This window comes from Corvus kubaryi, unplaced genomic scaffold, assembly GCF_017639235.1.
Source record: "Corvus kubaryi isolate FWS band 111438036 unplaced genomic scaffold, C.kubaryi_AGA036_p1.0 37361, whole genome shotgun sequence".
NCBI lineage: Eukaryota > Metazoa > Chordata > Aves > Passeriformes > Corvidae > Corvus > Corvus kubaryi.
The window spans coordinates 3,198,980-3,218,535 of NW_024581118.1; the positions used below are offsets into that span (position 1 = coordinate 3,198,980).

A 19,556-nucleotide genomic window follows, 5' to 3' on the forward strand; every position below is an offset into this window, starting at 1 on the left:
AGCTGCATTGTGGAATATATTTATCAAAATGTGCCCTAGCAATGTGAGATGCCAGCAGATCTGTTCTGGCATGTGGAGTGTGTTGAGAATTCACTGGTAAGTAAAAATTAGAGTGGTAGTTGAACCAGCACACTTCATCATATGTAGGACTGGGAGGGCCAGTGGTTAGAGGGAGGGTCATTTGATGTGGCTTTTTGTTGTCATGCACATTGTTCCTTATTTCTCAACTTCAAGCAGGTAACTTTCAGAAGGTTTCACTTGGTCTTTAAAATAACTGTGGTTTCTCACTCCATCTTCTCATGTTATATCTAAATATGTAGATGTTCAAGTGATAATGTAAAATCTTGGCTTCTAACCTAAAGGGTTTTAAATATATGTAAAATTTGTTTTCAACATAAATGGAAATGTTTATATTTGACCTATGTGGAAGTATTTTATTTCTACCAAGAAGCTTGGTTTTGTTTCATATTACAAAGGAAGGGGGTTTTGTACTTATTAATATTATTATAATTAATTAATATATATAATAATATTAATATTAATATTATTAATTAATACTTATTAAGTATTGGGGACACTGTTGAAACTACAGTTTTGATACAACAGCAGCAGAAGTCTAGATACAGCCGTCTAATCACAGCTCAGAGTCCTTGCAATTTTGGAAAATCTTTGAACTATGAAAAAGGCACCTAGTGTTGTTAGTCAGTTACAACTTGTGATTGCCTTTGACAACTATTAGAATGAAAGACTTAAGATTTAAAAAAAAATCTGAAGAGAATGAGATTGGAAAGGACCATGAAGCATTGTCTAGTCCATCGCACAGTCAGTGCTGTGCTGACTGCAGGTTAACAGCTTTTGAGAAATACTCCCTGTAGTTGGTATGAGCTTAAGAACAAAACATTGTGATTTCAAGCTAAATCTGCAAAACCTAATATTCCCAGAATGCATGTTGCAAACCTCAAGGTAATAATTGACATAACTTCTAATTCTGGCTTTGAGGAAGGAGGATTTTACTAACTCTGCAGGTGGTCGGTGCAGGGCAGTGAATCAGGATTTCTGGTGGGTTTCTCTGACGTTGTGACACAGCCAGCATAAGGCACTTGTTTGGCACAGAGAGGGACTGGCCTTGGGATCACTGCTGTGTTGGCTCATACTGCTCTTCCATATGGTCTCTTTTGCTCTCCATCATGTGATTATTTCTGGACGTTGTAGCATGTGGAGAAAATTCCTGGTTGAAATACTCAATATATTTAATGGACAGAGGTTGTTCCATTGACTGCATCAGAGCAACACTGTTATTTTTACAGTTAGGGAATAAACCATTAAATAATCTCCTTAAAACAAGGATTGCATTATGCTGCTGCTTTCCTCTGGAATATAGGTCATTATTTTTTTGTGTGAGTGATCATACGATTCAGTAACTTGGCTGGTGATTGGTTTCAATTTGAATGCTGCCTACAAGCTTCATGTCACAATGAAAAAAAAATAAGCAACTTGGGTTTGCCAAACTCCAGCTTTGAAAAATTGCATACTCTTATTTGCTACTTTATATTTTCCAAAGTTAAAAATGAATTACTGGCTGCAGAAATGAAAGTGTTCGTTTTTAGTTGGTGTCAGGGAAACAGTGTGAAAATGTACTAGAGTTGCTTTATCCTTGAGGCAGAATGAGCTACTGCTTAAATGAGTAAACGTGTTTGCCAGAACTTGATGTATAAAGTGTGGTTTGTTGTTTTGTTTGTTTTTTTAATAAGATACACATAAAGACTAGTAACATCTCTATAGAGTAGCAGAAGAACACTTATTTGTTATATACTTTGGAAGGGAATAGATAGAGAGGAGAAAGGTTTTTCTCTGAAGTGGCTGAAAATAAAATGTATTTCCTTAGGTTGGTTAAACACTAATTGGATAAGCTAACATCAACTATGCTTTTAAACAGCATGAATCAGTCTGTGTCAGCACAAAGCATGTGTGCTCATGTAATCTTCTACTGATGTTTCTGCTGTGTGTGGACAAATCTTAGGCCTGAAAGTTTATTTAAATAATGGTTCAAAAGAATCCCACCAACAATGTTTTTAGTTCTGTTTTGTCTAAGGTGTAGCTTGTCACTCAGGACTCCTGCTTGTTCAAATTGTACAAGTAAACAGAAGGAAGCCCCCAATTTGCTGGGAGGTTGCCTTTGTAGCCAGCACCTTACCTGGCATGCTTTCACTTACCTGGCATTTCATTTAGTGTTCATGATGCTTCTGCCACCCCATATGTAAATTTTGGGGGTTGAGATCAGTGGTTTTTTTGGTTTTCTTTCAGTTTGCCTCTTGTCTTCCTTCAAAGCTTTAGCTTGCAGTGAGTGGTGGTCTCTGCTGAGGCGGAGGGGTGGTGCTGCTGTGTTTAGCTGTAAGTCGTGCTCCAGCTCAGTACCAACCATATGGCACCACGCCTCTGCAAGGGTTCTTCACCTTGGTGGGTTAAACTTTAAGAGAAATAAAAGCAGTATTTTTTCCCTCAAGCAGCTCTGTACTGTAACTGTGTAATATTTAAATGGTTCAGTGAGTTATGTGCAACACAGAGATTCAAGTCAGGAAAGCTGCTTCTCTCCGTTACAGTAAATCTCTCAGTATTCACACTGAGATGTGTTTGACGAGTGCTGCTTATCATTTATTTGAGGAGATGCAGATGTTTTTGAGGGAGAACAGACATTTTCTTGTTTGTGTAGTTCTCTTTTGGTTCTGTTTTCCTTAAATTGTTATTCTTTGGCTGTGAGATTGAAGTGTAAAAAGAATCTGGAAAAACCTCTGTATCTAGGCAGCCGGTACAACAATTCCAAACAGTTTGCCATCATGAACAGACTAATTATTTGCTGTTGGCTACATAGTGGAGGTTTGCTTTGTCAGAGGAGACAGTGCTGCCAGAATAAGTCAGTGGTTACTTTCTTGTGGGTTTTTTTTGCTTTATATTTCATGGGTTTGTTTTTTTGTTTTGTTTTGTTGTTGTTGTGGTGGGGTTTTTTTTTTAATTTCGGAAAGAGGTTTGTTCTTAACAGTGCTTTTAGGGAAATAAGAAGGATCTTTTATATACATATATGTATGTGTTTAAAATACAGTGATACAGTTCTGTTGCTTATTAAGTTGATTTTATTCCTGGAAAGTAGTATCAGTAGGCCAAATAAATGGTTGTTTGTTTTTTCCATTATATGCTTTACATAGTGTTTCAGAGATAAGACACTGGGAAACAATTTATGGGTAATAAAACAGTTTTTAATATGAGCACAGAGAGAGTTTCTCATAAAAAGATTACACAGAGAGAAGTTGACATTAAAGTTGAAATTAAAATTACGGTGCTGTTGTGGTCAGTGAGATTTAAACAAACTGGTTTTATGACACCTAGAATTTTCTTCTGCATGTGTGTCCACTCAGTCAGGGGAGAAAGGGTTTTGGGGCAGATGGTGAGCTGTACTGCCTCAGCATAGAGTATAATACGGAATTTTACCAGGTTGTTGAGTCTTTCAGTGAAGAAGCATTGAAAAGGTAAAGCTTTGTGTATTTGCAGCACATCTTGTTTCCTGGGGAAGGCATCCCCCATTAAAGCTAGAGAGCTCGTGGGGTGGGTGCCAGGGGAATGCATAGTTCTGATACATTTCTTAAAAGAAGGTGCTGTGGCTGAGACCCTTGGTTATGTGTGTTTGTGCATGTGGAACTGTCAGGGTCCTGTTCCCTGAGGGGCAAGGTGGAGTGTCACCACCCCACTTCAGTAATCCAGAAATCTGAGTCACGGAGTGATTGCCAAGTCCAGTTAGCTTAATGCTCGTTTTGCTGTCATTCACTGTATCCTGTAGCTCAAAAAAGGGAATAAAGCATGCCTTTTGGTGTATATTTCTACTTCAGACTTCTGTTAGCAGAAGGTGAATTTCTGCATAGCTCAGTTAGACCTTCCTCTTCACAAAGGTCCCGGAGATTCTCTTGAGGAATCATAGTTCTGAAAATAGGTATAACTTACTTCTCAGTATTTTTTTTTTTTTTCAGTTTGAGATTGTCAGGCAAACTGTATGGCCTTGAAGGCTGCCTTTAATACAAACCTGTCTGTAATACAGGATGATTTTGTTTCTCTGATAAAAAAGGGTATGAATTAGCCTGCTCTTGACTGTTTTCTTTCAAGCAGGTGAGAAACTTCCTTTCAAAACATGTTTCTTGTTGCTTACTGAAAATAGGTCAACATTTATCTTCCTGAATTGCTTTCTTTTCATAGCTCCACATTTTCTGATTTTTTTGGTGCTTATAGTGCTGAAGCAAAGGACTTTTTTTTCTTTCCACAAACCAACAGTGACCTAGAGCAGTAACTTTGAAATATTTGTTGAACACAAACTGGAAGTAAACACAAAAAAGTCTGGTAACTGCTTCAGAAGACTGATTCATGTTAAAATTGTGTTTACTTTTGGGGACCAGTTTGCAGAGGAACATTTGAATCTTATCAGGTCTTCAAAGCAGTTTCCTTCTGGAAAGTCAGTGGCTTTCCAGAACCTTTGATTCTTTCTCCTGTGATGATGAGTGTGTGTTGCCAGCAATGCCTTGTCCTGTGTTGCTCTGCCCAGCAATCCCATGGACATACATCCCTACCTAGGCATTTGTGTTCTCTCTGTGATGTGTTTTTGCAAGTCTGGATTCAGTGTGATTATGTGGAAGAGTTATGGAGGGAAGGAATCAGAAGTATTTCTATCCTGTGTCCCTTACTCTGATTCAGTGCTGAAATGCTCTGGATTTTCTAGGGTCACTGTTCTTCACCTTCTCTTGCTCTTTAATCACTTAGGCTGCTTTACAAAGGGAGCTGTAGTGAAGGTGGGATGCCTTACTGGAATGAAGTGGGGAAGCTGCTGAGTTTGAGCCTTCCACAGCTTAGTACTGTACATATGTGAAGGTAAGTTCTGATCACTGGTCCCAAAACACGTATAGTCCAAGTAGGATCGCTTAGTTACCTCTTACCCAGGACTTTGTATAAGCAAAGCACTGGGAACTGATGTACATCAGAGAGGTTGGCTTGACCAAACTACATGATAAAGCTCACAGAGAAAAGCAACAGTTTTTCTGCAGTCCTTGTATTGTCCCTATGGCTTAAAATATATTTTGGAGCAAGATCCACACACTGTCCCGCACCTCCACACACACTCTCTCTTAAAACTATGTTTGAATAATTTCTTTGTGTCTCAAAAGTTCTTTGGTTTGAAAATCTTTTTGCCAGAAAACCTTTTCTGAAACTCTTATTTTTAAAAATTTTAATTCTTTTATCATAGGAGGCTTTATTTCACTGAGTTTAGAAAAATTTCCTCCTGTGTATTTGTTCCTGACTTTTTGTGTGTGTGTGTTTGTGATATTGTTCACCAAAGTGGGGGGGAAAAGCATCTTCTCTATAGGAACCAGCATGACTGTTCAAGGTACCCCTTTTGTAGCGTTGACTTCCTCACAGTAGTAGTGCACACTTCCCAGTATTTCCTACTGTGAAGAGAACTTTGACAGCAGAATCTGTTGTTGTCTTTTGGAAGGTGTTGTTGGAGGAGCAGCTCTGACTCCTGGCTCTGATGATTTGGGAAGGTACCATCTGGTGTGAGGTTTCAATCCTTGGATCAGCACTGGCAGAACAGAGAGTGTATTTTTCATTTGGAACTGAACTCCACCAGCAGCTTAAACTAAGGAACTGGGCTGGGAACGGAGGTAGCTGAAGTGCATTGTATTTGCTGTCTTTCCTGTCCCTCACTATCAGCTCCTCACTGCTGGTTGCTGCCCTCCCAGAAACTTGAAACTGGTAAATCAAATGGTAAACCTCATTCCCTCAGGCTTCTGAGCCAGCATTCAGCTGCTGAGGTCATCAGGGAGTAAACCCGATGCACTTGTAGACTGCACTACTGTCTGTATGTTCTTGACTAATGCAATCAGAAAGAAATTCTTACGTTCTTAACTTGAAACTTTTAATCAAAAAGGACGATTAAAAAAGTGTGGTGCTTGATTTTAGTAGTAGGGGTCTCTTCTTAGATTTTGTTCGTGTCTAGTAGGTCAACTGTTGTTTTTTCTTTACATTTGTAGGAAAAGGGGGATTTGAAGTGAGTAATTCAGTAATGATTAAAAAAAAAAAAGGACTAGAGCCAATGACACAAGGGAAGTGACAGTAATCATCCACTGACTGCAGGTGACTGGAAAGTCCAGAATGCATGTGTGTCTCTTCTTGTTACTAAAGAGTAAAAAAATCTTCAGATGTTTTCCCCTTCCTCAAATAACCTTAATGCATGATTCTTTTAGAGAGGTTTTTATTCTTTTTACTGCTTTTCCTCAAAAGCACTTAGCTGAAGTGTTAGATAATGTGTCTTTATAATGAAAAAATAGAAAATTTTTCTCTTTAAGTAGCTTACTACTTAAGATGGTGTAAATCTCAATAATCTTCATGAGAATCACAGTTATACTCTTGAGTAAAGTTCATGTCAGAGTTGAAGTTGTTTAGTTTGAAAAAATGACTTGTTCGTGATTTTTGGTGCTTAGTTTGTCTCTGGCATTAAAACCTATTTTTTGGTCAAAGACTGATAATAAGATATGGTGTATAAAGCTTTTCCTGAATGCCTGATCTGTTTGTGTTTGTATTTTACTGCTAAACTGAAGCTCTAGTGGCTTGCTTTGTACTGCAGTGGGATTGGCTAACACTGACAGGAGGTTGGAATAGTCTGTAATGAAGGACTGGAATTAGGGGTTCTGGGGTGCTAACTTACTCAGTTAATATAGTTTATGTAGAAAAAGGGATGTGTCTGCACTGGCTGTGGTGGTGTAAGCTGATTGTAAAGGCAAGCTTGGAGTACACTCTTAAAGGCCTTGTAACTCAAAAGTAATTGCAAGAATCTGTATGGTATGCTTTGGAGTATCTGATCTGAATAAGGAGCTCCTTGCAGTCATCTGATGTTTATAATATATTCGTTACTTTCAGGTTAATATTTAGGAAGTAGAAATTCTCCTAAACTCCCTTTACCCACATGGGGCAAGAACAAGTATTTAGTGTGTCAGTGTGCTTCTGTAGTTGTGTTATCCTAATTTTCTTTGGCTTTACAAGTGGTACATTTTCCCTCATTTTGTTAGTGAGATACTGCTACAGAAAATATTTTGTAGTTCACATTGTTCCTGTTGGTTCTTACTTCATTGCAGAAGGAAGAACTGGTGATAAACTAATGGTAGCAACCTGCATTTGGCTTTGATAATAGGTAGAGTAGAACCATCTTGCATTGGAGTTTCTGTGTTACTCTCCCATATGTAAGCCCAAAAATTAAACTTAAATGGACTGAAATACAAAGAACTGTCAAAATAGGGTATCTTGTGATCCCTTACTTTTGCAGATGTGCTGGTAGCGGTTGAGGCTTCATTTTTGTCATCATCAGGTCCAGCAATAACAGGTGTGAGGTGGGAGGAAGAGAGGCCTGTGATAGCCTGGACCTTTGCCCCTAATGTGGTTGAGAGTCACCTCTGCTGTTTTCTCCAGTGGTGCTGTCACTGCAAAGATGATGATTCCTCAGGATATGCTGTATTTGGGGGCCATAACTTGCGACCTTTCATTGCCTTCAAAGAGTTCTGTAATAGTTGACCTTCACTTTCATATGGAGGATTTACTTTGACATTAATATTTTGAGCTAGACTAGCTGTTCATTGCAAACAAGCTCTTCAGCAATGTTTTTACAACACCTGTTTAAAAACACATGGAGTTAACAAACTGTTTGTAACATACTTAAAATCTTGTGTAGTAAAACCTTGTCTTTCTTGCCAAGAAAATCTTTAAAGCAAAGATGCTTTAAAAAAATTGAAACAAAACCTATTGCAGCAGTGAGTCCGTGATGTATGCTGGGTGGAGCTGAGATGTCATAATTTGTCAGGAAAATATTCCTGCCTGTGAGTTCATGGTTAGTCTGGAGACACAAAAGATGTCAGAGCATGTGAAATTGTTCATCCAAATTTGTAGCTGCTCTCTAAATATTCCAGCTGTTTAGTGGCTTTTTTATAAGATGACTTCTGACGAGATTTTTTGTGCTGTACAAGTCAGTTATCTGAAGAACTCAAATTCTTTTTTCTGGGATTCCTACATGTAATACCCTCACTGGGTGGGTGGGTAAAACTGTGGCTAGGTTAGGGAGAGGAAAAAGCTTTTTGGGGAGTTGCATGTAAGTTATGCCAAGCCATGTCTTTGAAAGGGCAAAAGCATGTTGACTGTAGTTTCAAAAATGATAGAAAATACTACAGTACTGAAAATTGTTGAAGTTCCCACACTTGCCTTTTGGGTTTGAAATTGCTAAACTTTCTCTTCTGGCTAACATCATAAGTAACTCCTGTTCAAAATGGTGGAGAACATGCACATCTTGGTTCTTTTATGTGCTGTTTTTGTGGTTCCCTACAGCTAGACCTAAGTTAGCGTTCTTTTCTTGATCACTGGGTGGTTGGAATTGCAAGAGAAGCAGGTGTGGCGCAGTTCTGCTCCTTGGTGGTGCTGGGAAGGGCAGGGTGAAGCTTAACCTCTTCTTGTTCCTGGTCGCAGCAGATGTGGGTTGTGCTGTCCCTCCTTGGGCACTTTCCAGCCTTGTAAAGGTGACAGTCACAGATTTTTCTCCCTGTGCTGTGTGTGACTCTCCTGAACTCTGAGTCTTAAGCACAGTGTATCCCAGCACTCAGCCAGAGTAGTATTTTTCAGGAAACTGGAATGGAAGTAGGCCATATATGGAAGTGCATGTTCTTTATAAAGTTTATAAAGTCTGAAAGTCTCTTTTTTGACACAGAAAGTACAAAAACATAGATGCATTTAAAATACAAAAAGTCTATGATCCAGCTCTTTATTCTCTAAGGAATCAGGGAAGACATTCTGAGTTAAGGTAGGTGATGCTGTCTTTGGTGGATACCTGCAACAGCTGTCCTCGTGCTGGCATGCTTGCAGTGTTTCAGCTCTGTATTTTTGTACGAATTTGTAATGTATAGGCTATTTTTTTGCCCTTTTTCTTTGTTTCTAGATTTATTTTTATTCTTGTGCAGACATGGGAAAACTTGTTCTTGGTTGCCATAATAATTATAGTTTTGTTGTGGCTTGTGTTTATATTTTTTAAATTGGTGTAGTTAATTTTAGCTGTTGCAGGTGGTTTCAGGGAAATTAGGTGAGAAGGAAATGATTGTGGTTTAGTATCATTTTTGACTTCACCACCCGTAGATCTAAAGGATAACAAAAGCCCCTAACATAAGCAATTGCTAAGTAAGGTTTTTATGCAGAGAGCATACACTTTGGTGTGCAGTTTTTGGGAAATTAGTCTTCAGGTAATCTGTATCTTCACATGACCTTTGTGACACTCTGGGTGAAGAAAATACCTGTATGAGGGAGAACCAAGGGCACAAATTAGGGAGGTAGAGGAAGCAGTCTCTGAAAGATTAAAAACAGGGGAAGTCCAAGCTCTGGGGTGAACCTCTTCATTTGTTATCTATACACATCGATAACAGCCATTGCTGTTAAATCAGGATTTTTAAACACCAACCTGAAAATCATAAGATTCATTATACCAATTGTCATGGTTTAGCATAGTTTGGGTTTTTAGTTAAAGACCACTACACCAATGAAATCAGAGTTTGAGAAATACAGTATAATACAGTAGTATAATTTTAAGTATTATAATATTCCACAATAACTTATTATTATATCTATTAACATATTATGTACAGCTTCAAAACTAATTATTTAATTTTTTTTCTTTATTAAATAGGTTCTGGTGGCAGGAGGAGAATACTGACCTGAGATGGAAGTCAAAACATCATTTAGTAAAGCCGGGAGGATTCCTGAGACTGTATCCACATTAATTAATGAAGAATTTGTCTTGGTTCATCAGAAATCCGAGGACACCTCTGGAAATGATGGAAAACCACAGCTAAAGGTTTGCTATGACTTTATTTTTAAATGTGTGGCAGGGTTTGTATTGATGAAAAGAGTGCATACTTGGTGTGTGCTTGGTGAGGAGAGTCTTGGACTGTAATTTTTGTCCTTGCTGGCTACCAGTGAAACTAACAGCTCAGATGAAGCAAATCTGTCCAAAAATGGCAGTTCAGGTTTTCTTTCAATAACATCTTCGGAGGTTAACTTTGTTATATTCTGTGGATCTATACATTAGTAAAGGACTTTACAAAGAATGAGCTTTGGTTTAAAGCTTAATATTCTTTATTGAGGGATCAGAGACTCTGTTAAAAGCGTGTAATTAGACTATATAGGAATAGATTGCAGAGGGTATTGGACTTCAGTTTCTGATTTAGTTTTCGTGCTTAGTGCTACTTTAGGCATGATTACAACCTTTCCTAAAAGCTTTCTACCTCTAAATAGCAGAATATTTTAGCACTTGGGTGGCAGCTGATTGGTTAAATACAAATTTCTCCACTCGAGCTGCAGTAGCTGATGTACTGGTTTTGGTCTGCTTGGAACAGTAGGAATTTGTTCCCCCTGCAACGACAGTAAGTACCTAGTCTGTCTTTGCAGTACTCTTTGGCAGTCATTTACAGCTGATAATTTCTGCCTGTGTTAGACATTATCTGCTTCTTTAGTCTGGAAAGGGGCTGCTGGTGAACTGGAGGCAGAATCTGTGATGCAGCTTTGGCCATGGTTTTCTTTTGTCTGAAAAGCTGGTCCTTGTGAAAGACACTATTTTTCTTTTAGGGAGTGTGTATCTCCAGGTTTTTTTTTTTCATTTCTTTAGGCTTGCACCACTCGCATGTGTGGGAAAATCTGTGAAGCAACTGAAATGGACTGGTTATGACTAAGAAAGTAAAATTTTCTTTAGGACTAATCTGTAGCAAAGTCTGTTGACCTCTAGTCTGAATGGAGGCTCTAAATACACAAACCTGTTATTCTAAGAGAAGTCTGTAGTTTTTTGATGGATGGTTTTTGGATTAGCAATGAGAACGTGCATTTTATGTAAGGGGATGTGACACTGGATTATATTTGATTCAATTTTGTTGATTCTGGGTTGGTTGTCTCATTCAGCAGCGTTTCTTAACATTTGCATTTAGTAAGGCAGTATGTTTGAAAAATAATAGTGAAAATAAAACTACAGGTACCTTCAAAAAGTAATTTCCTTCTGCTTACAGGTATTTTCAAATGGAGATGAGGAGTTGGAGAAGGCAATGGAAGAGATCCTGCGGGATTCTGAGAAAGACCAGTATGTCACTGCACTCCGAGAAGGTTTCAGTGATGCCAGTGGCCAGGCAGCTGCAGAGAGGACAGCAGGACAAACAAGCCAGCCCTCTTTGCAGCTGGTTTTGGACCCTTCTACTACAGGTATTGTCTGGGTGCTTTCCTCCTTAATCACACAGGGCAGGTTGTTTCTTTATGCAGTTTCAAGTTAACCCTAAAGTGAATACAAATCTTCCCAGAGCTTCCTTCCAAAACTATGTTGGTGAATACCTTGGGGCCTCCTCTTATTTATTAGTTGAAGATTATAGATAGGAATAGATTATCATCAGATTGATACCCTAAGGTGCTCTGCTTTGGTCAAGATAATGTTCATTTTGTCTTCAGCCAAGGGTTAGTTGGGACTAAGGATTGTATGAGTTGCTGAGTGGACGATAGTTGAGGTGGGTGTGCTGCTGCTGGAGCTCAGGAAGGTTCAGGGCAGTGTTCATTGATGGCGCTACCTGCAAATGAAATACACCCTGAGCAAACTGATTAAACTGTCCATCTCTGATCTTGTCACCAGGTAGCAGCAAGGCTAGCTTTGGATTTGATATTTGCTTGGAATGATGGTGGTACTTCCCTGGTATTTGAAGTTTTCGTGAAAGGCGGAGGACTGACAGCTTTTAATGTAAAACTATACTGTATATATTTTATGTAAAATATATTGTAGCTTTTTTAGAGATAGATATAGATAGATAGATAGATACAGATAGATATATAAATATATATATATATAAAGCTACAATATAAAAATGCATGTATTCCGTTACATATATTAGGAATACAAGGCTGTGGTCATCTCTGTGTGCCTTGAACTACAATTCTTTTTTCCTCAATAGCATGCAGGGCACTTCTGTGGTATTCTGTCAGCTAATTCTCATAGCATCTGTTGGAAATAAAAGAAAGATGTTCTTGTGGTAGAGTAAGATAGATAGTTTGTATGAAATGGAAACACCCATATCTCAATTACGTGTGTGCTGTATATCTGAGAAACTTACCTCACTGTCTTGCTGTTTGACATTCTTCAAACAGAACACACCCTTAGCATGAGTGAACAAAGAAGTACTTGTAGATGTGTTTCTCTTGCCCCATTCCAGCCCCAACAGGAATAATTCATTTTCCCTGCCTTCATGATTCTAAGTATTATGGCAGTATCAGCCCTGGTAATAAGAACTAGAAGTAACAGGGCACACAGGGGGGGTCGGGACTAGGTGATTTTCAAGGTCCATTCGAACCCCTTAACGTTTTATGCTTCTGTGATTCTGTGACTGCTTAGAAAGATTTAGAATGTCCGTGCTGTGTTCCAGTGGTGCTAAAGAGAATCAAAATGCAATTTGTCCCCATGCCACACTTGGAAACATGAATTAGAGTAGACTTCACAGTAATATTAAACTGCCAAATGGATTTCTTGCTATTGGAGCTGAACTGTCTACTCTCATGTCCGTTCCTGGAAAGTATAGAAGATTTTGCCATGGAACTCATTGGAAAAAAGAAACATGTACAAGTAAAAGCAAATGGCTAAAGAAGTGGTTTCTTCATTTTCAGAAATCTCTGCACCAAGGGCATCTTCTCCCAGTGAACCCCTGGAAGAGGACAGCGTGTTGTTTAACAAACTGACTTACTTAGGTTGCACCAAGGTGTCAGCCCCACGGAATGAACCAGAAGCTCTGCATGCCATGGCAAACATGAAGTCCTCAAGTCAAGCCCCTTTACCTGTAACGCTCTATGTTCCAAACATTCCAGAGGGCTCTGTAAGGTAACACACAAGGGTTCCATTTGTTGCTTAAGCAGACACATGAGAAATGGTTTCTGAGTTTGTTACTTGCACAGGGAAGTAGAATTGCTGGATTTGTGCCTGAGGTTCTTGCTGAAGACAGTTAATTTTGAGAAATTCCTCTGAAGCAACAAAATGTGTGCTCAAATTTACCATGCAGTGCATGGCTGGTGGTACCAGTTGCCACACAATGTCAGCAAAAGCATTTTACCTATGTATCTCTTTTTACCTTAGTATCTGTTCAAATACGATAATAAGAGAGCTACTGGAAAGGGAGAGCTGATAATACCTGTGCTCTCCTGACCTCCCTAGTCTGTCCACACTTCCAAGGTACACATGTTGCAGGAGTCCTTCTGGCCTTCGGTTTGCTGCAGAAGTGTCAAGTTCAGACTCTCCCATCTACGTTGCAGAGTTGAGATGCTGGTCTTTGCTTCCAGTCGCTGCTGTGCAGAAGGCAGCTCTGACCTGTGTCTGCCTCATGATGCACATGCTGACAGTCTCCAGATACTAGAAAAGATTTACTTTCCCCATGTGAGAAGGGTCTTTTAATTGGTGATGAGAGAGTGAAAGGTTCTTAATCAGAGTGCACCAAACATGCACCGGTAGCATTCTTGCATCCAGAAGTAGGGAGCATCTCAATGTCCAATTTGTTTAAGCTCTGATACCAAGGTATCTGAAGGATATGATTAGATCTCCTTTCTTGCTCAAGCTGTGCTTATGGATTGACTGTCACCTTGTGGAGAAAGAGAAGGACCTTCAAGAATCTGTATTATTTTCTTCCATTTTATTCTTTGAACCCAATTTAAGTTTCATTTGCCATTAGAAAATATTTCATTTGTATACTTCTACTATGGCAACAGTCAGCCAGACATAAGATGTAAGGTGTTCTGTGCCATTTTTTGCACTCAATGTGGCCATTCAGGAGGGTTATTTAGCAAGTGGAACAGCAGGTTCCTTTGATCTTTAATGTCAGAGGATATCAGTAAATGAGGGACTGCGTATGAACCTGCACAGAACTGGAAGGGTGAATCCATGTGTGACATAATACATTCCATCAAAGCTTAGGTGATACCAGTGTTGGCTTTTAAGAGTGTGTCCATTCCTGGTGTCTAAATACTTGTCCTGTGAGTTTCCAGTTCTCATGTCCCACCAATATTACAGCATGCTGAATCCTCCCAGGGCTTCTCTTACCTTTAGATTAGTCCTGTATTTTTCTTGTTACAGACTTGGGATTTTAGGTGACTGATGTTTATTGACCCTTGATGTGAATGTGCACATGGACGAGTAGTGAAAAGACAGAGAACACTGTGGCTCTAACTATTACTCTTTAAAAGTCACTATCCTGAAACACCGCTCTCCTGCTTCTAAGTTTCTGGAATATTCTTTGGGTTCTGTGTTTGAGAATATTTTAAATTTTTGTATGAGGTCTTAGATGGGTGATGTGGCAGCGTTTGCTAAGCTATGTAGTCCTGTTGATTCCAAAATTGTTTTCATAACAATTTCTTAAACAGGTATTTAAATTCCTTTATAATGTTGCATTTTCTCTGGTCTGTATACAAATCACATTTTCATGGTTTCTGTGGTTTCTACATTTCTTCTTTCATGTTTTTCACAAGCAGTGGCCATTGCTTATGATACAGAGGTACTGTATTTGTCTATATTATGGTATATAAAAGAAATTCAGTCAGTGTTACAACCAGAAACATTTACTTCTTAGCTGTGTAAAGCATAACATTTCTGTTCCTGCTGTCCATCTCATCTACTCGAATTTAGTAGTATTTAGAGTTCAGATGGCTGTTTATCTAATTGCAGAAAAGCCTTTTAGGTAGGCCTGTCTGTTTTACTGACCTGTTCCTTTGATCTTCCCTGTTCCTTTTCTTGCAAGAATAATCGATCAATCGAGCAATTTGGAGATAGCCTCGTTTCCCATCTATAAGGTGTTGTTCTGTGTGCGGGGGCAAAATGGGACTTCAGAGAGTGACTGCTTTGCATTTACTGAAAGCAGCTGTGGCACAGAAGAGTTCCAGATCCATGTTTTCTCCTGTGAGATTAAAGAGGCTGTAAGTATTCTGTGTTGTGCAGTCCTGCCTGGGAAAAAGGACCCAAGCAGTATTTGAAGAGGTCATTCCCAATGTGGAAATGGTATATAGTGCCTTGAAAAATATGTTAGCACATGTTCATGAGTTTTGAATATTATTATAATTTTAAGTTTTTGCTGTTAGTGTCTCAACAACATTCCAAAGTGCACTGTAGTGGGAAGATCTGGAAAGCCTCATCTGGGGCTTTTGCAGGCCTCATTGAGTCTGTTTCATACTGAAGTTGTGATGTATACCTTTTGAATTATGGAGAACCATGTTATGATACTCTCCCCTAGATATTTTAGGAAGAACTGTGTGACAGTTTGGGAGAAAAGGACTTTTTTAGGGCGGAAAAAGAGAGGTTGAAAAAGAAGAAATCTCCTTGGGTTTTGACATCTGCCAGAGCAAGCTGTATGTTGCATTGTTAAAAACACAGCCTGAAAAGTACGTTTTCCAGGTCCTCTAATGAGCTGCATTCCTAATCTGTAATCTAATTTATATTAACTCACTGAGTGTGACATGAGCAGGGAATGTGACAGGAATGGAAATAGGAGATGATGTTGTTGAAATGGCTTGGTTAGTGAACACATCATGTTGAGTGCTTTGTGTTACATGAGGCATGATTTGTGTTCAGTATAAGAGGCAAGTGATGTTGTGACCTTCAGAAACATCACAATGCCTCGTTAAAAAGACCCTTATTTTCCATCAAAATACTAATGGTTTTGCTTTTCTGCAGGTCAGCCGAATTTTGTACAGTTTCTCCACAGCATTCAAACGTTCTTCCAAACAAGCATCTGATCATGTGAAGGACTTTGTTCTTCCCACGCCAGATAGTGATGTGTACACTTTCAGTGTCTCCTTAGAAGTCAAAGAAGATGATGGAAAAGGAAATTTTAGGTAATCAGAATGGGAAGGGAAAAGTGGGAATGTCTTTGGAAAAAGCACACAGCTACTTTGCACATGCACAACTACTGTGTTGCAACGAAATTCGTTTGACCTCTTTTCATAAGCAGACAAGCTATAAATAGGAAGTTGCTCTTTTGATGTTACAATTTTCTTCTCTGTATTTTTTCTGTAAAAAGATTAAAATTCAGGATACGTTTTTTCAAGTTAGTTTCTTTTCACTACATCATTTCTTTTAGGGATGCTCAATGTAGGCCTGTGCAAATGGAAAAGATAGTAAGAAGTCTGTTAAAAACTTCAGTCAAACCAAGTTTCTTGAGTAAATGCAGTCTAGTGGTCTCTTTTTTGGATTTTTTTTAAACCTAATGAGTTTTGAATTAATTGAAAATTAAGGAAATGGAAACTCTTTTCTGTATTTAACAGTTCATGTTCTATACCTGCTGAAGGATGTTTCTATTCTTTTAGCCCTGTGCCAAAGGATAGAGATAAATTGTATTTCAAGCTTAAACAGGGAATTGAGAAGAAAGTGGTGATCACAGTTCAGCAACTCTCGAACAAAGAACTGGCCATTGAAAGGTAAAAATCTTACAAAAGTGATGAAGGTTAGATTTTTGAAAGAATGGTATTTAATGTAGTTTTCTCTGACTTTGCAATTTATGTGATAGAAAAAGAATGTACCAATAACACCAAATATGATTGCACGATGGAATTAATGCCACCAGATGGCAGTCTTATCAAAAGAGTAACAACAGGAGAATTCAGTTCTTGTGAAAAGGAAATGTAAGATAACAAGAAAACCTGCCCCCAAACCCTCTCAAAACCTGACTGATCTCTTGACTTGGTTTCAAGCTTTTACTTCAAAACAGAAACTAAAATTTTAGACAAGTAGACAGTATTTTAGACAGTGTTTTTGTGTTGTAAACTTAGGCTTTTGCTACTCATTGACTTAAAAAAAAAAATATTTTCAGTGTAATTTTAATTTAAATAATTTTGCCTTCAGGATTCAGTTAATGAGGAATTTATGAATAGCATTTGATTATTGCTTTTCTCCCCAAAGTGCAACTACTTTTCTTAGAAATTAGCTTTTATTTTGGTGACATTTAGAATATTCAGTTGGGATGTTATTTTTATCACCACAAGCTTTGCTGTGAAAAAGTTACTTACTTGGAATGACATACATGGGCTTGTAAGTCATTTTATGTACTTAACCCGATAATATTAAAATTCAAAACTGGTGAAAGATGAATGCAGGTTACATCAGACTGAGCTTCTGAGCATTTTAATGTGTCTTCAAAACTATTTTGAAGTGGAAATTACAATGCAAAGAAATATTTCTAAAGAAATTTGGTCTCTGGTCTAAAGATTTCAGTAATCTTTTGTCGTGGTTTCAGGAGATCAGACTTGGTTGCTGCTCAGAGAAATTGCCCCCTCCTGGTGTTCAGGCAGAGCCTAGGGTTGGGTCAGGGTGATGGAGAAAGTTACTCTCATGCATTGCTTTGGCCCTTCCTGCTCTCATGCCCTGTTTGACCTGGGCTTTGCCAGTTTGTATTTGGATCAAAGCAGCTAAAGAGATGGTGTTTGCTTCTGAGTCATGTGTGCCCCTCCATAGGATCAGTCCCACAGTGGGGGGCAGGTCAAGTCCCACTTGGTTATAGGATTCAGGAAGAAAATTCTGGTTAATGATCAGGGGGTTTAAGGAACTTGTTCTGAAGAGTGAAATAGCCTTTCATTCTGAGAGATGGAAGGATTGATACTCCTCTCAATGCAGTGGTGTTTAGATCCAGTTTGCTACCACTCATACGCGAGAGTTAGTCCCGAGTTATGTAGGTATACCTTAGGTTAAAGTCTAGGCTGGTATCCTTAGAACTGAATTACAGAATATTGGTTGGTTTCACATCAGTAGTGGAAACTCTTAAAGGTCACAGAATACCAGAATGGTTTGGGTTGGAAGGGACCTTGAAGACCACCCTGCTCTGTCATGGGCAGGGACACCTTCCACTAGCCCAGGTTGCTCCAAGCCCTGTCCAGCCTGGCCTGGGACACTTCCAGGGATCCAGGGGCAGCCACAGCTTCTCTGGGCACCCTGTGCCAGGGCCTCCCCACCCTCCCAGGGAAAAATTTTTTCCCAATATCTCATCTAATCCTGCCCTCTGACAATGTGAAGCCATTCCCCCTTGTCCTGTCATCATGTTAACTTAATACTATCAGCCTTGTGCATGGGTAGCATTTGTATTTTTATAAATGAAAATATACATTAGTGAATAACAATTACAGTTCTTTTGGTTTTTTCCTGCTGCTCTAGAAAGTAGTGGAGTATGTGCAGTTGCACAGAGCTGCTCACTAGCCAGCTTCAGGTGCAGAAACCCAGCAAGTCTGAAGTGAGACCGAGGCCCACAGTCTGTACAGGTCATTTTGAATCTTGGGTGTGTGGTTGAGCCTCCTCATGTTGGAGGCTGAATGTGTTGACAGCTGTTCCTGTAAAATCCATCTTCTGCAAGTGAGGGTCCTGACCTGGTTTGAGCTGATTTTCCTTTTTGAAATAAGAGGGAGGAGAAGCCCTGACTCTTCTTGCAGCAGGATGCTGCTAGGCATCGTAAGTCTCTGGTTCTGTGAGAGGCAGGGGTTAGTTGTTCCTGACTCCCATTCTTTTGGAAACATACTTCCCCAAAATTTTGGCTGTCATACATCAGAACTTCTGTACATCTGAGCAGTGCACAGCAGTAGGATCTGGCAGCTGTTGTCTTTGAAAGGCACAGATATCTTGCCTGCCTCTGGATCTTGGCCTTACGTGTCTCTGTAGCAGCTGTACCAGAAGCTGGTGACCCCCCTACTTCATCAATTACAGCTCTCTCAGAGCCATTTCTGCCCCAGGGACAGCAAATAGTATCTGTGCTGTTAGTTTCTGCCCACTTTAATTAGTCCCTCAGAGAATCTGGTTTGTGTGGCTAAATCCAAGTCCTGTATCTGAGCTGCCTTGGGTGCTTTCCATGGCACTGCATTATAGATATAGATAAATCAAAATTGTTGTCTGCTGCTTTATTTACCACTTAGATTTGTATGATTCTGGTAGGGAAAGAGTATGGAGAATGGGAAGTACAACTGTGGATGTAAGTTCCTGTTAAGTGTAATGAGGTGGCAAAAGAAAGCCATATACCCCTAATGTAACAGGGGAAAGCTAGGTGGTGTAGTAAGTGTGTATCTTGAGACTCCTACAGTTAATAGTGTTATTAAAATTTTAGTTGCTGGTTTTCATATGTCCAAGCAATATTGTTCAGCATATTACATAATTCTGAGAGTCAGTGGGAAAAAGTGGTTTGATTATCAGAGAACCAAACAGAAGAAAAGTTCTTGAAACAAAACCCTCTGAATTACAGCCCCAGTTTTCCATAATATTTCAAATTGCACTTACTTTCAATTTTTTTTTTGCTTTTTTCATTTGAGATCTAAGGTTTTTGAAAACCTGTGCAAATATGTAGTTCTGTTTGGTGTTTTTATTCATAATGGAGTATGTTCAAAGGAGAGAAAGATACAGATGATTTACAGAAACCTCAGACCTGGATTTGTGCCTTCAGTAGTCAGGAAATTTGAAAATCTGAATGTCT

General features: G+C 39.1%; 1 protein-coding gene across 7 annotated transcripts in view; it reads left to right on the top strand.

Annotated features, from left to right (window-relative positions):
- RABGAP1L (RAB GTPase activating protein 1 like) overlaps positions 1-19,556 on the top strand; it is a 236,765-nt gene that overhangs the window by 7,747 nt on the left and 209,462 nt on the right. For 5 of the 7 annotated variants that reach the window (XM_042033881.1, XM_042033874.1, XM_042033878.1 and 2 more), the window contains 6 exons: positions 9,746-9,913; positions 11,115-11,304; positions 12,745-12,955; positions 14,859-15,033; positions 15,788-15,948; positions 16,420-16,530. In XM_042033881.1, the coding sequence (XP_041889815.1) occupies positions 9,779-9,913; positions 11,115-11,304; positions 12,745-12,955; positions 14,859-15,033; positions 15,788-15,948; positions 16,420-16,530 (983 nt within the window). In that variant the 5' untranslated portion in view covers positions 9,746-9,778. Of the gene's footprint in view, positions 1-4,797; positions 4,906-9,745; positions 9,914-11,114; positions 11,305-12,744; positions 12,956-14,858; positions 15,034-15,787; positions 15,949-16,419; positions 16,531-19,556 lie in introns of all 7 variants that reach the window. The other 2 variants (XM_042033876.1, XM_042033879.1) reach the window with 2 other exon arrangements.